We start from the raw sequence: 16773 nt of genomic DNA, 5'->3' as shown, positions 1-16773 counted from the left end.
GTGGAAAATAAAGCCTGTGGTAAATATAACTTGACGATACATACTGTAGATGTTTTGTTCTACAATGTACACTGCACACGATCCAAGCTGTCTTATCTAGTTACTTATTAAAAACGTACATTTTCAAAAATGAACAAAATGCTTCAAAATGTTTGAAGTTCTGACGTCACACCTGCACCACTCTATTAATGCACATATCTTATCTTTTATATATATATATATATATATATATATATATATATATATATATATATATATATATATATATATAGTAAAATATACAGCACACATACAGTCTAAAGAAAAAAATCATAATGTTAGAATTTTGGGTTTTTATTAATTAAATAAATAAATAAATAAGGAAATATGTACACAATAAATATTCTGTAATGACAGAGGGGAAAAAACAATAATTTTTGCAGATTATTACATGCATGTGTGTTCTATAAACATTTTACCACACATACACACAATAAGTTTCTTGTCAAGGGATCCCTGGTCCCAGCCCAGATTTTCTTTCCTCCTTATAATCTTTTCATCACATCATTCATCTTCACTAGTCTCTGCATTTCAGCATTTGTAAATCTACAGAGTCTATCTCAGTTATTGAGGACCTTTCCATAGCTCCATCCAGTTCACATCCAGTGGACTTTCAGTTCAACAACTCCTCCTCTTGCATTGAAAGAAATCATCATTTCTTGCTGAGTCAGTGGCCAACTGTTCTCCTCATTTGTGAATCTCAGTTGCTTCGCTGCAACAGCATGTTCAGGGCATACTCCAGACGACTGCGCAGGTCCGCGGTGCAGCCCGTGCCGAGCAACGTGCTCAGTTGGAAGGTGGTGGAGGTTCGCTCCTCGTTGATGTACGTCAGCAAGTATTCGTCCTGCTGTGTGCACAGGATGAGCTTAGTGTGGTCGTGATAGAAGTTCACCTGTTCGGAGATGAAGAAAATACTTTTGTTATTCTTGAACTGACGTGAAACACTTACGGGATGCAGGATGTTATTACAGCAGAGTTTGTGACCTTCTTCCCACAGTGCTATAGTGTACACAGCTTTTATCTGAACAGACAGACCTGACTGATAACTACCCAGGGGTTTTGATGGGCGTAAAGAGCACTAGACAGTAGCTTTTTACATGGGGAATAAAGCTCTACCAACGTTTGCAGGAGTATGTGTTATCTACTGCTGCAGTAAAGAAATAGTTCACCCAAAAATTACAATTCTGTCATCATTTACCCTCATGTTGTTATTTTTTTTGGTGATGTTAGGCAGGATGTTCAAGCTTATCTTTTCTATACAATGAAAGTGAATGGTGACCAGCTGCTGCCAAGCTCCAAAATGACAAAAAAAGCTAAAAGTTATGGTACTTCGATGATGCTTTTTGCTAATCGCCAGAATGATGAAATAATTTTCATTTATGGTGAACTATCCATTTAAAATCTGCATTGTAGTAAATATAAATGACCATAATATTACCTGGAATGTGCCATCATTGAAAAGCATCAATAAAGCTCTGTCTGATTTCAACCACTGCAGAAGATATATTCTGGTCTTCTGTGTATCTGGTTCACTTATCACATCCCCTCCCTGAATGAAAAATAAGGATAAACAATACATATTAACACAACAGCTTCTTGTACAGCCTGAAATCTAGACCAGAATGTCAAGTCTATGACTTTTAGACCTGTAACAAATTCAAAGCTAAATACAAACAGAAGGGGTTCAACTAAGAGTGCACTCACATCCATCAAATTCTCCTCCATGTAGTGAGCAAAGTACTTGAGGATGGTGACCTGGGCTACAGCACACTCGGGAGCCTCAATAACAGAGAAAACAGACTTCTGGCCGAGCGCAGCATATTGATGAACAGTCCTAAAAATGAAGACAACATATTTATCAAAAACTACACAATCAATGCAACACAATCCTCACTGTTTGATTCTACAGCTATATATATATATATATATATATATGAGGTCTATGACTAATGCTTGCTCTTGATGTGTAATGCAATTTGTCATTCAACTGACATTTCCAGGATATTGGTGCAATTTTTCTTCCCTTTAGAAGATCATCTAGAAACTATGCTGAAGACTATGGATGGAAATCATAAGGAATACTATTGGGTATATTAAATATGCACTAGCGTTCAAAAGTCAGGTCAGTAAGATTTTTTAATGTTTTTTTAAAGAGGTTTCTCCAAATATTGGTGCATCCCTAGTTTATGCATATTGGTAAGCACCTGCTTCATGAATATGTATTGCATAACGTTTGCCTACTTCAGAAATGAATCAAATTGGCATTACACATGATTTTTTTCTTTTTATTTGAGCGGAAGTGAGTTGGCAAACAGTCAACTTGAAGCACCTACTTCTTGTCAGAGAGGAGACTCATGTGCATTCCGTTGTTGAAAAGGACGCCCACTGTGTTGTCAGACAACTGATAGCCAAAGCCATATTTGTTAGAGTAGTCCACCCACTTAGTCACCCACTTCAAACTATTACAACCATTTCCTCTGGGAAGGCTATCCACTGTAGGGAAAAAAAGTACTTTTAGATGCAAAGATCACACATTTTCTTTACTCTACAGAATGGATTCGCTATGGAAAACCCTGAGTGTGAAGTGTGAAGTGTAATATGTCTTATTCACCTTTAGGCATGTGTTCAAGACAGCCTCTCAGAACACTAATAACAGCCTCCGCCACAGTGCCAGTGGTGGTGTCTTCAAGACCTACAGAGAGACAGCGGGATACATTGCATCAGCTAGCGATACTAATGAGCTGGAATCAGACCAAACAGGTGAAACACACACACAGACAGACACACACACAGACAGACACACACACACGCGCGTATAACACATGCTTACATTCACTGCTGCTACTGCAGCTGCCCAAGCTGCCTCTAACAATCAAATGAATGGTATCTCTTGTCTGCAGCCTTCCGGCAGTTGCCTGGGTAACAAGCTTTCTTGTAGGTGCTGACGGATTTCCTCCTTCCTAAACAGGAGAAATTGCAGCATATGTGTGTCATGAATGACCGAACACTTAACCTTCATTAATATCTCTGAGCTGGTGTTGAATTGCTTATTATAGTCTGCTATAAAGGGAACAATGCTCACCTCGGATAAGTGTGTAGTAATCTGATGACTGATGGCAGTCTTTCTGAAGTCTTGACGGAGCTTGAATATGTCTTCCTCTTCTTTGGCCAAGCGATCTGTCAGAAGATAAAGAGTTATTAATAGGTTCATCTGAAATGAAGGATGCTATAGTTACATAAAGCGAGCACTTACTTATATTCTCATAGTACTTGGCTTTGTCCTTCTTGCCGCCAAAAAGAGCCGCCGCTGCCTTTTTGAAGAAGCTCTTGGCTGGACTGGAAATGTGAAAGTCTGGGGCAGAATGGCAGCAGCTGACAGGTAGAGTTTCTGGCATGAAGCCCTGCGGCGAAATCACGACAAAAACATTGACCAAAAATCCAACTACTTGGCCGGATATACTGAAACCTGCGCTGTGACAAATAAACTTACCTGGGAGAAAAATTCATGCTGAATGATGCCGTCCAGGTGCGGGCGGTCCACAGGGTTCTGTGCGAGCATGACGGAAATGAGCTGTTTGGCAGGGAGAGAGAGGGAGGCCGGGAGGGTGTACCGGGCCTCTCGGATACAGTGGTACGTCTCCTTCAGGTTCGTGGTCTCGAATGGAGGTTTTCCCAGGAGCATGGTGTACCTGAAAAGGAAAATGATTGTAAGATTAATAAGGGTTTGGCTCTTAAGATAATAGTTCAGTCAACATTTACTCATGTCTACTCAGTCAATAGGTTTTGAACTATTTTTTGATAATATTAGGGCTGTTCTTTTTAATATAATTAACTGAATAAGGACTGGGGGCTGTCAAGCTTCAAAAATGATGCAAAAGCACCATAAAAGTATCATAAAGGAAGTCCTCTTTAGTCATATGATAGCTAGTCTGGCAGACAGAAGTTGTTATTCACTTATTTAACAGTAAATAACAATATAAAACACAACTTAAATCTTCAAAAGACTTTAAATATTGCGCAAGACCACTTTTATGGTGCTATTTTAGAGCTTGACAGCCTCAGTTTTCATCTTTTGTGTTCACCGGATGACAGAAAGTACTCGAACAGTACAGAACAGCTTGACACTCACATGTGCTGCTATTATGATATTCAATCAATAAGCTAAAGCATGATCACCAAATACAATCCTGAACAAAAGTAGACATTCATTCACAGAGAGTGAGTCTGAATCGGCAATCAATGCCTATTGAGCAGTTTCTAAATATATTGCATAGAGGAAACCCTCGGATCTGATGGTGACAAACTCACATGACGCAGCCCAGAGCCCACACGTCAGACTCCCAGCCGTGGCCCTGTTTGTTCAGCACTTCCGGGGACAGGTAATTGGGTGTACCGCAGATCGTTTTGCGTCTGTTGCTGACTGGCTCTAGTTTGGCTGCCAGCCCAAAATCTCCCACTTTCAGATCCATTGAGTCACTCACAAACAGGTTGCCTAGAATGATAAAACATAACATTTTTAACTACTTATGAACTGATGGAATGTTAATATACATCATGCGAGTACGTAAATGCATGCATACCTAGTTTCAGGTCACGATGCAGGATCTCTAAATCGTGAAGGTATTTTAAAGCAGACACTGTCTGTTTCAGGTAATACCTGACTTCAGGTTCTGTTAGGACTTTTCGTGCCTTCAGTATATGGGCCAATGACTAAAAAAGAATTCCAGGAGTCAGTAAGGGAGAACACAGTCATTTGCATTATATATTATGATAGAATTCCTCACTTTAAAACACATTTAAAAAAAAAAAAAGATACTTACTCTTCTACTGCAGTACTCCAGTAGAATATATATGTTGTCTTTGTCTTCAAAGTGGTGGTAGAAATGCACTATGTGTTTGTGGCTGAGAGATCTGTGCAGGTCAATTTCTCGGTTTATCTGGATTAACACAGTATAAAACATCAGTAAGAGGTCTCGATCAATCACTCATGCAATCGTATTTACATATGCAATGTGTCTGTCCTACCTTCTCTCTCTGGTGCGGTTTTGACACACGCGTATGCGGGATGATTTTGGCTGCATAGACTTTACTTGAAGACAGGTCGGTCATTTCATAGCACTTTGCAAAGCCTCCCTGTGGCATATAGAAAGTATAAGATAAGCATAAAGTTAACCAACTCCAAGAAAAAGAGATTTTCAAGAAGCAATGCAGTCATAACCAGTGCACCGATAGATAGATAGATATAGATAGATAGATAAGAAATACATGATACAAAAGCAATGCAAACATGCACAAATACAATGAATAATGTTTTTTTTTTTTTTTTCACATAAAATAATACAATACTTTTATATAAAAAATAAATAAATAATATCAGGATTATTATTGCGGCCATTACCTTTCCCAGAACTTTTCCCCGGCAGTAACATTTCCCAGTATTGGGGTCTGTAATGATTCTGGAATACTCTGTGCCCGTCCGACTGTTATCCTCTGGCTTTTTCCTTCCTTGCTCACTTATATTATTGAGCTCACACATCTTTTCGTTGTGTGCCGTTATAGTTGGGTAAGAGGTATTCCTTAGTGTCTCCATAACTCTTAAACTGTGTGTACTGTCACAGTGCTGATGTACCGGCGTGTCTCCTCGCTTTTATACTTCAGCACCGGCGCGCGCCTCTCCTCTAGACGAACTACGTCACGAGAGGGGAAGACCCTATATGGCGCGTGATGTCTGGTGTACACTCATCTGTGAACTACCTCACTCTATCCATTATTAAACATCCTAGACACCTCACAGGCACCTACTAGACAAAGATTATAGGAGAGAATCTGGTATATCTGTGCAATGGTTCATATAGTCACACTGCACTTCTCTCACAGAAAATTGGCCTAAAGATCTTGTTTTTCGGTAAAAGGTATGCTATTTATAGCCTACACAATACAAATAAGCATCGGCGAGATATTGGCAAAATATTGATATTCAATAAATTAACCATCGTAAATTCATTTGTACGTTTGAAAGAACTGAATCCCGTGCATTGGTTCATAGAGGAGTGTCAGAGCATCACCATGTGGTCAAAGTGACATACAACATCTGGCATGTTCCATAAAAAAAATTATACGTACAAATTCCATGTTGTGAGAAATATTATATGTTAGACACACTATTACCTAACATAAAATTAATATAGTTTTAAACATATCAAATATTAGTATTTCCTCTTGAAATTGGGATTTTGACCTGTCCAACATCAGAGGTCTTGACCTTCTTGACTGTATTTAATAATTACAGTCATGCACAAATGTTTTCATTTTAACATACTTATTATTTTTTTATTTACATTAATATCAAAGTAGTTTCAAGCACTATTAGCTTTTCATTTTAAGTATCAAAACATAATATTTAGCTGGGTCCCACATTTTGTGTGCAACCTGTTACTGCATTATTTTTCCTAATTAAAAATGTATAACATCCTTTAAAAATGTCAAATGTGACATCCAAAAAATAACATTATTTGCACCCTTTCTGCAGCATGATAGGAATACAAGAAAAAACATTTTTTGCATTTCCCTAATTTATAAAAAACTAAGTGTTGACTGCATTCATTAAGCTCAATTATTATTTAAAAAAAATATATATATAAATGAATGAAACAAGTATTTTTCTTAATTTGTGTGAACTATAATGTAAGACTGAACTACATGTGATGGAGAAACATGTTCTTATTCTCAAAATCCTTGAGATTAGATTAGCTATTCTAAGAGATATTAAAAGACCAAGATTATAGGATCAGTTTGTTGGCATTAAGGCAATGTTGGCTCTTTATTTCACAGTTTAGTTTAGAATTTTACAACACACACAAGCCATTTGTCATCAAACCCACATGTGGGAACAGAACAGGAGGAAAAAATGTTGTGTTCATTATAAAAACAAGTAATTATTATATGCTTTATACTTTGCATATACTTTGTCTTCTAAAGTGACAGGTAACTTTCAGGTGAAGCTCAAACTTTTTGACACAAGGAAAGGTGCTTTTTTCCTTATCTCATGATAGCGTGTGTTGAAAGCTTCCGTATGGCATTCATATCATATGCCCAGGCCTGCTCTAGTCCGTCACCCACTGTGGCTGTAGGAGTCCAGTCGGGAAATGGGAAGCGACAGGCAATCACACGAGCCTCATCTGGTAACTCCTTCTCCAGTTTCCTACCCAACACCTCCATCTGTAGACAACAAAGCACATTGTATTGACCAAGGCTATTATTGGCAAGTCAAACAGGTGATTTTGTTGCATTAGTGTTTTCCATTGAGAAGTGGGACTGCGTTCATCCCCATCTGTCTCACACACCATGTTCATGTTGTTAAAAAATGACTCGTAAACTCTCCATGGTAACCTAAGCTTATTTCTTCTCCTACAAATCCCAATGATCAGACCAAAATGTTCGCGCAATTTAGTAGAATATGTGTCTCTTTGTACTCATTTTGAAAAGATACTGTACTATCTTTTCTATTTTTAAAACAATCCTCAAATTGTCTTTTTATCAGCTCAGTATAAATGGAGCAAGGACATCTGCGCATACATACCACTCCGGGTGCCAAGAATACAGTCACATTGTTATATTTGGACAAATTGGTCTGTGAAAGGAAATGGTAAAATTGAATCATCAACACTTGGACATGTGAAATCAAATCTGAAATAAAATAAGCACACGATATGTGTAATTTTTCAAGCAGTTCAACCAGCAGTTAGACAAGAAGTAATCCATCTCACTAGGTAAACCAATCTACCTTTCTATGTAACTAAATTGAAATAGCTAGGCTGTCCTGAAAGAAAACAAAACAAAAAAAAAGATAACTAATTTTTAAGACTTGTCTAAGCAGTTTATGCAATTTATCACTGCTCTGAAGACAGTTCCTTGTGGAACTACGCTTTCCGATAAAATTCTGATCTTGTTTTTCCCCTTTAGGTTGACTGGTAAACACTTTTTCAACACTGTTGTCACTGTGTTTGCTTGAGCATCGTTTGCTAAACAGCAACATTTACTCAACCAATGGCATGAGTTAAGGGCAGGACTAATTCTTTGACTGGCAAATGGAAGTCCAGTTAGAACAGGAATAGCATACTTTACTTTTAACATCTTACCTTCCAAAAGTCCTGGTTTATGAAACTGGCAGTGCTAGATGGTATTCCCTTCCACTTTGCTTTGACTCTGGCATATCCAGTTAGGATAGAATTGATTTCAAAGCCAGTGCACTGGAAACCCTTTACAGTGGCAGCAAATACCTACAAAACACACCCAGACCAAACCTACACTTTGAGAACCAGGTTCTGGGATATTTCTGGGCCAGTTACAGTCAGACATAAACCAGGCTCATATTGTTTGCTCTCCGTATATAAAAAAACCCCACACAAGGAATATTGTCAAATGCAAGACCAATAATTATTGCAATTATAAATATAATAGGAGAAAAATGTTTTTTCATCCACATTTGAGCCTCATAGAGTGTTAGTGGGATCTATTTTGGAACGCAAAAGAGGCAGCTCCAGGTAGACTGCCCAGTGGCCATTATCATGGTGTGAAATCACCATAAAATTAGCCCATAGATTAGTCATTTCAGTTCAGAAAGCCAAGCCCCTTGAGCAACATCTAACAGCAAAGTTATAAATAGCCTGTTTTCAATTTTTTTTTAAATATATTTTGCTTCATTTTCCAGATTTTCTCTCCCATCCAGTTGCTAAGCATCTCACCATGTATTGTGGTGAGAAAGTAGTCATCTGCAGAAAGCCATCAGAAGCATCTGAAACAGAAAGTGCTAACAGTAGAAGCAAAAAACTTCATCTGTAAATCTCATTTAGCACTTGGAGATTCACATTATTTACATAAGCATGTTAAATGCTTTATTCATTATTAGGATTTAGATGTCCAAGCTATGGAAGACAAATACATGCATTGTTATTATGCAAAATGATTGGTGTTAAGCACATTATATAACATATATAATTTATCATTCATTATCATGCAAGTGTTAAACGACTCACCAGTCGCCCATCACCTGATCCCAGATCTGCCAGACATCCTGCTCTCCCATGCAGGAGTTTCATTACATTCTGGGTCTGTGTTCTGCTGGAGGGCAAATAAGGCACCTGGACAATATTAATGTAACTTACATAAGTGTTTAATTGGCTGATTGATTTTCTCTCTCTTCTCTCCAGTCTAAAGAACAACTGTATCCAGGCACATGGTAAAGTGCAGATTGTTGCCATCTAAAAATATCTCACCCAGGGTACTGAACGAATACAGTGCTATTGGCAGCTCTTTATTATGTATAACTGAGCAAACCCTAGCTGCCAATATATGCTATATTACTTGCAGTACCTTAAGACATGTGGGTACTTTCCGAAAGCCAGGAAGTGCAAATAATGTCCAGAGCCCATAAACCCCCATGAGCAAAGCTCCAGATGCTGCTGTGAAAAGTGACTTTTCCTGAGTATGTTGGGAGAGCTTGTAACTTTTATGCAGAAGCATGACCTCTATTGAATCCTCCATGATGGAACACTAGTGGGAAAAGCAAACAAATATAATATCCATGACTCAATATATAAAAATGAATGTGATCAATGCTGAAGGCGAAAGTCACATTTTATATGACACTTTTTCTTCTCCACGTGCATGTGGTCGTTGTTCAATAAACATACAGTCAAAATGAAGTTCTGGTGGAGTTCTTCAGCCACTAGAGAACGCTACAAATCTATTGTTTTTAATAGAAACGCCTAAACAGTTTATTTACCACAGTAATTTATTATATAGCAGACTATGTAACCTTAAGTAATATAAAGGCGTGTTTTACAACCTGAACGCGTATGTTTCTATTTACTTTAAAAGCTGTTCACAAAAGCGCGAATGCGTTTTCTTCAAACTTCATGGACAAACAACCAACCCCTGCACAATCTACCAACAACACATTTAACGACAACATTTTACACAATTAAAAGTCGGTTTACCTTTTACATGTCAATGTATATTTTGCGTGTTTTAGTACGAGGACTACGTGACATTCGTGTAAACAACACAGGCGCATGCGAGAGTGGGATGGGCACTAGCTCTACTATGGAGAAGGCCAAGCTCATTAATATTAATTATGTCATGCTTCCGTCCAATGGCGAGGGCTTATCCTATGAATATTAGTTACATGCAAGCTTCAAAATTGAATTGAGTGCATTTTTAATATTAGTTAAATAAATCAACATTAAATTTAATCAGAAGTGTCTCCTAGTGATTGTCTTGTTTGTTTGTTTTTTTTCCTTTTTGAGTGTTTTGTTTGTAATATTTATCAGATAATTTATTATATCGTCCTGGAATCCAGGAATAGAATAGGCATTTTGGGAGACACAACAAGTGAATAGGGAAATAAATGTTATATCAATATTCCTAAGAAATATTAGATATTAAAATGTTGCCAATTATTACTCCCATTATTACACCTCATTATATGTTGTTTTGTTGTAAATTAGATTAGATACATTGTATTGAATGGGACCACCCATGTATGGCCATTTTACCAACATATTGCAAAAAGTAAAATGGTATATCATTTAATTCCATTATATCTTTCATAAGTTGAGAATCATCTTTATACAAAGTTTGGTGGGCAAAAAAAAAAAAAAAAAAAAAAAAATATATATATATATATATATATATTAGTATATATATATATATATACACACACACACACACACACACACACACATATATATATATATATATATATATATATATATGAAACCTAAATATTGATTGGTGAATGAAAGAAAAATCCCATTGTTTTTGCCTATACATGTCAAAGAGAGAGAGAGAGAGAGAGAGAGAGAGAGAGAGAGAGAGAGAGAGAGAGAGAGAGAGAGAGAGAGAGAGAGAGAGAGAGAGCAACACCGCCCCCTGCTGTCGGCAGCCCGCACTCACACTTCAAATGGATGAATGGGTGGAGAGTGTCTGCTGACGTCCATTGCGAGCATCACTGCATCCAACCCCAACAGCCGACTCCACCTCTCCAAAACGGGGAAAAAACTATAATTTATTAGGACTAAATCAGAATCAAGCTCCGTTTATTGTATTGGTTTTATTGTCTGAAACAATGGAGTTGTACGGGAAGGTAAGTGTTCAACGTCGTTATATAAATTAAATGTTTGGTGACCACTTTGGTCGTAATGGAGAGCCACGCAAAAAGAGAAATAAATGGCTAATTTAGTCATACTGGAAAATAAATAAATAAAAAAGATATAGTTTAAAGAGATTTGCATTTTGATAGCGAGCATAATAGCCGGTCATGAAATGTTTAGGCTATTAAATTTATGAAACGCAACATCAGTGAAGAGAAAAGCAATCAGCCGTAAAAGCTAATTTATTCACAGGAGCTGCTAATTCAAACATTCTTGGTTGTTTATATGAAAGAATATTGCCAATATGAGTCTATGCTCTCATTTACAGCTTAAAATTCTCTTTGTCTATGGTCCACATCAAGTATAGTCATTATGAGCATTAGGTGTTTGAAGACTATTAGCCTTTAATATCCAGGGCTTGGCTGAAAAGAGACGGACCCCTTTAAAAACACTAGAATGAGACACGCTGTAGTCTGCGTCTCAAAACCTAGTGTGCTGCCTACTTAGACAACATTGTGGGGTATCATCTGCGCCTTCCGAGTTTGCACGCGCATATTACACCAATTAATCACATTGGTTTCCCAGCTAAGTGAGCACATAACATGTCTAATAACGTAAAGTTATGTTTTATTCCTGGTTACAATTTGAACTGGAGTGTCAAAAGTTGTTTATTTCCTCAATACGTTGACCCAATAGAAAGTTGTAAACAATAAAGTAGGCTAACATAATTTAATATTTCAAATGAATGCATATTTCTTCTAATTTTGACTTTATTTTCTTTAATATTACAGTACTGCAAAACCCCTTTTATTTTGTGAACCAATCAGTTTTTAATTAAAAACAGACATTGTCTTTGATCATCATCACATCTGGTCATGTCTCTGTCTGCACCAGCCATGCAAACATGTAAAAAGGGAATCGAGACAGGATGCACATTCATTTATAGTTAGCAAAATATATTAACATTTAAACTAAAACACATTTTGGTTACAAAAGTTAAAGGTGGGATTAAATGAAAAAATGCTGTAGGACATTCACCGGGTTTAAGACGCAGCCGTGGACAGCTCCTGGTGCTGAATTTCACACAACCAAATACATGGAGAGGACTGAGTCTTTAATGAAATACTAATTTATAATTTGGTAACACTACAGTAGTAATAACTATAAATTGTGCATAATTGCAATTAACCCTAAACCAATCCCTTTTCCTAACCCTACCCTATAGTAAGTACATGTACATAAATATATAATCACACTGTAACACGGACACCTTAAAATAAAGTGTAACCTATCATTTATTTTACTATCATATAACCATATATGACATATTATAATTATATTTTTATTAGACTTTACTATTTTAAGAGTTAGGCTGTAAACATTTGATCTATTAATCAAACTGTGGGCTTTGTGTTCTCACAGATGGCTTCTGCACAAGACAACAAACAAAAGGAGAGCTCTGATCAAAACTTTGATTACATGTTCAAGCTGTTGATCATCGGGAACAGCAGTGTTGGAAAAACATCTTTCCTCTTCCGCTATGCCGACGATACTTTCACATCTGCCTTTGTCAGTACAGTGGGCATCGACTTTAAGGTCAAAACCGTGTATAAGAGCGACAAAAGGATCAAGCTTCAGATCTGGGTAATTTCTGCCTCATTCACGTCATGATTCAAAAATGACAGTCTTTTTTTAACTCAGCATCAATGTGTCATGGTTGGTAAAGCACTGAAGAGCTGGATAATCACACATGGAGCAATGTAAACACCACATGGGGTGATGATTAACACTGGCTTATGGAAAGAGAACATAAGCCATTGTCACCTTATCTAGGCCTTTAAGTCAGCATCAGCAAAACTGTTCTGTTCATCAGATCATGGCATGCTTTTCTATTTTAGTCATGCCACTTTTAGAGGTGACAAAGCACCGTCTCAAACTCGAGCGCTCATTCATTCACACATTTGCTGTCTCCAGACTCAATTGACTCAATCAGTTCCTGTGAATTGAACGTGATTCTCGGTCGAAATATATGTAGAGATGCACCTCTTTTTAGACTCATTTTATACATATTGGCCTGGTTTCACAGACAGGGCTTAAATTAAGCAAGGATTAGGATTTAGTTAAATTAGGACATTTAAGGATCTTTTTTAAACGTGCCTTTACTGGTGTGCATCTTGAGACAAAACAATGGCACTGACATATTTTAGGCTTAAGCCTTGTCTGTGAAACCGGCCAATTATAATGCTGCTCTTGTTATTTTTAGGACACAGCTGGGCAGGAAAGGTACAGGACTATCACCACAGCCTACTACAGAGGGGCCATGGGCTTCATCCTAATGTATGACATTACTAACGAGGAGTCTTTTGCTGCTGTTCAGGACTGGTAAGTTGATAAGGATAAGCTGGTAAGGAGTGTTGATGAGCTTTCAGGATCACTACTGTGTGGTTTTGCAGAGGTGATCCTGCAGTTTCCGTCTGCCTTTGTGTCTGTCGATCCCGGAGTCAAAATCTATAAATGAAAGTCATTAATCATGTCAGGGAAATTACTTAGACCTCTTCTTATCTTTCCAATGCTGTACACACAGAACAAAAAGTACAGAGAAAGTACACAAATATTACTTAAGCATGGGCTTGTGTTAAAACTTTTCATTGATTTTTAGTGTCTAGCACAAAAGCGTGAGGTGTTGCTTCCAAAGCAAATTTTACTTCGGTTTTACAAAGTAAAAAGCATTTTTTTCTCAGCTCAGCAGATACAGACTTAATAAATCATTTTTACTGAATTAGCTTTAAGGACATTGTTGTTTCAGTGCTCAAAAATGGTTTCAAATGATACTTTCGAAATAATTTTATTTAAAATTAAATGCAAATTTTGTCATCATTTTCTCACCCTAATGTCATTTCAGTGACTTTCTTTCTTCTGTGGAACACAAAAGGTGCATCATTTTACATAACATCATAACATTTTACAGTAAGATCTCATTTGTTAACTTTAGGAAGTTAGTAAACTAACATAAACCAGCAATGTATATTTTTAAGTGTAGTTAATAATCTTAGTTCACAGTGCATTAACTAATGTACAACTTTTGATCTTAAAAATGTATTTGTAAATGATGAGAGGAGCATTAACTAATATTAATAAATGCAGTAGAAGCATTTTTCATTCTTAGTTTGTGATAACTAATTTAGTTAACATATGAAACCTGATTGTAATTTGTTACCTTCAAGTCGTCTGAAGCCATACAATATTATTGTGTGACTATGGAGCCCCTAAAGGGACATTGTCTCATATACGCAAAGTCTCTCGGGGGAATGCAAACATTGCAAAAGCATTGACTTATTATTTTTCCTCCCATCTCATGTATTTTCTTTCACCACTACGTCCCTTGAGGGGCTTCGTAGCACGATAAACATTTTACTGTTCAATTAAAATACATTGGAGATTGATTTATCCTGTTAGTTTAGTAAAATAAAAAATACTTTTTGTAAAAGAAAAAAAGATTTATGTCACGATGACCTGTGAAATACAATACTTTGAGTGATTTTGTAGCGTTAATGAAGGGCCATTACATCTCTGGATTAGAGAAAACAAAAAACATGCTGGAAGAGAGATGGACAGAATATAAACAAGTCTGCTTGACATGATGTTCCCATTGATTTTCTGTGGCATGATGACATTCTCATACAATAAAACTGACAATGTTTTGGTTTGACTGAGTCTTTCACATCTTGTCCTGGAGGATGTTCCAGGGCATTTGTACTGACGACAAGCATGTCTGCTCGCTTTTGTCTCGTCTCGTGTCAGGGCGACCCAGATTAAGACATACTCTTGGGACAATGCCCAGGTGATCCTCGCAGGAAACAAATGCGACATGGATGAGGAAAGGATAGTGTCTGTGGACAATGGGAGACTGCTAGCGGAACAGCTGGGTGAGTATATATATAGCATTGGCCAAAAGTCACATTTTCACCTTGATCTTAAAGATTTTGTAAGCGTATTGTATTGTCGTGCTTGGAGACAATTGTTTTATTTGTGATAATGCACTGAAACATGCCAAATTGTGTGGACGTAATTTTGGCCAGGCTGTCATATAAAGAAATTATGATCACAAGCAAAAAATGAGAGAACCAACAAAATATTAATTACTGATTATGTCTTAGTCAATGCATGCTTTTTCTTTTTTTTTGCATAGTAATATTTTCTGCTCTTATTTACCCTCATATTTTAAATATTTAAAAAATATAAAATACTTTCCTCATATTTTGATTGTTTAATCGAACTTGTAGGGTCATTAAATATATACTAGATTTTTTTTTAAAGAAATGAATACTTTTATTCAGCAAGGTTACATTCAAGTGATCAAATGTGACAGTAAAGACAATTATAATCTTACAAAAGATTTATATTCTAAATCATCAATAAATGAACTTTGTATTCATCAAAGAATCCTCAAAAATATTGAGGTTTTTTTAACATTGATATTAATAATAAATGTTTCTTGAGCACCAAATCAGCATATTAGAATGATTTCTGAAGGATCATGTGACACTGAAGACTGGAGTAATGATGATGCTGAAAATTCAGCTATGCATCACTGGAGCAAATTACTTCTAAATAAAGTACTATTATTATAAAATATATTAAAATAGAATATAGTTGTAATAATAATTACTGTATTTTTTATCAAATAAATGCAGCCAGCTATTTATAATAAGCATTCTTATAATCTTCAACCCCAAAACATTTATACTTGTAGATTTCATTTGCTTACCTCTCTCTTTCCCAAAAGGATTTGAGTTTTTTGAGACAAGCGCAAAGGACAACGTCAACGTCAAGCAGACATTCGAGCGTTTGGTGGACATCATTTGCGACAAGATGTCAGACACTCTTGAGGCCGACCCAGCCGTTTCCACGGGAACGCCCACAACCAGACTAACTGACAACACGACGCCACCGCAACAATCTGACTGTAGCTGCTAGTGTTCACCGTCCAGGCCGTTCGCTTGTGGCTCGAGCGCTGTTGCCAAGCTTCTGTATTCTGAGACAGAATAAGTTACTGAACCCCAAATCTTTGACCTGGCTTCAAATCCTAGTTTTTTGGTGTTAATGACATAGCAAACTAGCAAGATTGTGCCAAACACAAGTGTCAAACCTTGTCCTTTCTTTATGCCATTATAGCAGTATACAGGTCTTATTTCAGGGGTTGCTAGTGTACCTGTATCTTCTATACCGCAATATCTCTTGCATTAGTAATCCGCAGTTACAGTATAAGCATCGAGTCGAACTTTAGATTCTCCACATCATTCCCATGTCTCTCAGGGGAATTATAAACTTCTGCAAATTTATAAATTCTATATACTTATCTAACTTGTGTGTAGCGTGAGAGGATGTTGTACTCGCATTTTGCTGCTGAGTTGGTTGGATATGTTTGTGTGCAACTGTGTGTACGGATAATGATCGCGAAAGCTTAAAAGTATGAGAAAATAAATAAATGTGGCCTTGAAATGATTCTGATGTCTAGATCCAGTCTTTCACATGGTTCTGTCCAGACAGCTGCTATTGAATCGGTATTTATTTTCAAAAA

General features: G+C 36.9%; 3 protein-coding genes across 4 annotated transcripts; 1 reads left to right on the top strand and 2 right to left on the bottom strand.

Moving 5' to 3' along the window:
• Window positions 1–318: 318 nt before the first annotated feature.
• Window positions 319–5689, bottom strand: plk2b (polo-like kinase 2b). Of its 2 annotated transcripts, none has more exons than XM_079896855.1 (14): window positions 5438–5689; window positions 5065–5172; window positions 4860–4976; window positions 4620–4749; window positions 4348–4531; window positions 3530–3728; window positions 3293–3440; window positions 3122–3216; window positions 2870–2999; window positions 2651–2731; window positions 2373–2532; window positions 1744–1873; window positions 1478–1588; window positions 319–931 (listed from the first exon to the last, which is right to left on the bottom strand). In XM_079896855.1, the coding sequence occupies exons 1-14, from the start codon at window positions 5627–5629 to the stop codon at window positions 740–742; spliced, it is 1977 nt and encodes a 658-aa protein (XP_079752981.1). In that variant the 5' UTR covers window positions 5630–5689; the 3' UTR covers window positions 319–739. The 2 variants fall into 2 exon arrangements, with proteins under 2 accessions (XP_079752981.1, XP_079752980.1); XM_079896854.1 differs by having other exon boundaries at window positions 320–931; window positions 2651–2722; window positions 2843–2999.
• A 1026-nt stretch (window positions 5690–6715) lies between these two features.
• On the bottom strand, window positions 6716–10132 carry LOC307173504 (ATP synthase subunit C lysine N-methyltransferase). The gene is made up of 6 exons (XM_079896656.1): window positions 10038–10132; window positions 9412–9591; window positions 9075–9179; window positions 8178–8318; window positions 7619–7669; window positions 6716–7257 (listed from the first exon to the last, which is right to left on the bottom strand). Exons 2-6 carry the CDS (start codon window positions 9580–9582, stop codon window positions 7078–7080), a joined length of 648 nt encoding a protein of 215 aa, XP_079752782.1. The 5' UTR covers window positions 9583–9591; window positions 10038–10132; the 3' UTR covers window positions 6716–7077.
• Window positions 10133–11046: 914 nt separating this feature from the next.
• On the top strand, window positions 11047–16696 carry rab3c (RAB3C, member RAS oncogene family). Its single transcript, XM_079897909.1, has 5 exons — window positions 11047–11185; window positions 12615–12836; window positions 13456–13574; window positions 14994–15118; window positions 15979–16696. The coding sequence occupies exons 1-5, from the start codon at window positions 11168–11170 to the stop codon at window positions 16167–16169; spliced, it is 675 nt and encodes a 224-aa protein (XP_079754035.1). The 5' UTR covers window positions 11047–11167; the 3' UTR covers window positions 16170–16696.
• The last annotated feature ends 77 nt before the right edge of the window (window positions 16697–16773 follow it).

The sequence above is a fragment of the Squalius cephalus genome, assembly GCF_949319135.1.
Source record: "Squalius cephalus genome assembly, chromosome: 16".
Taxonomy (NCBI): domain Eukaryota; kingdom Metazoa; phylum Chordata; class Actinopteri; order Cypriniformes; family Leuciscidae; genus Squalius; species Squalius cephalus.
Note: the sequence above shows the minus strand (reverse complement) of the source record. Positions and strands in the feature narration are given on the sequence as shown.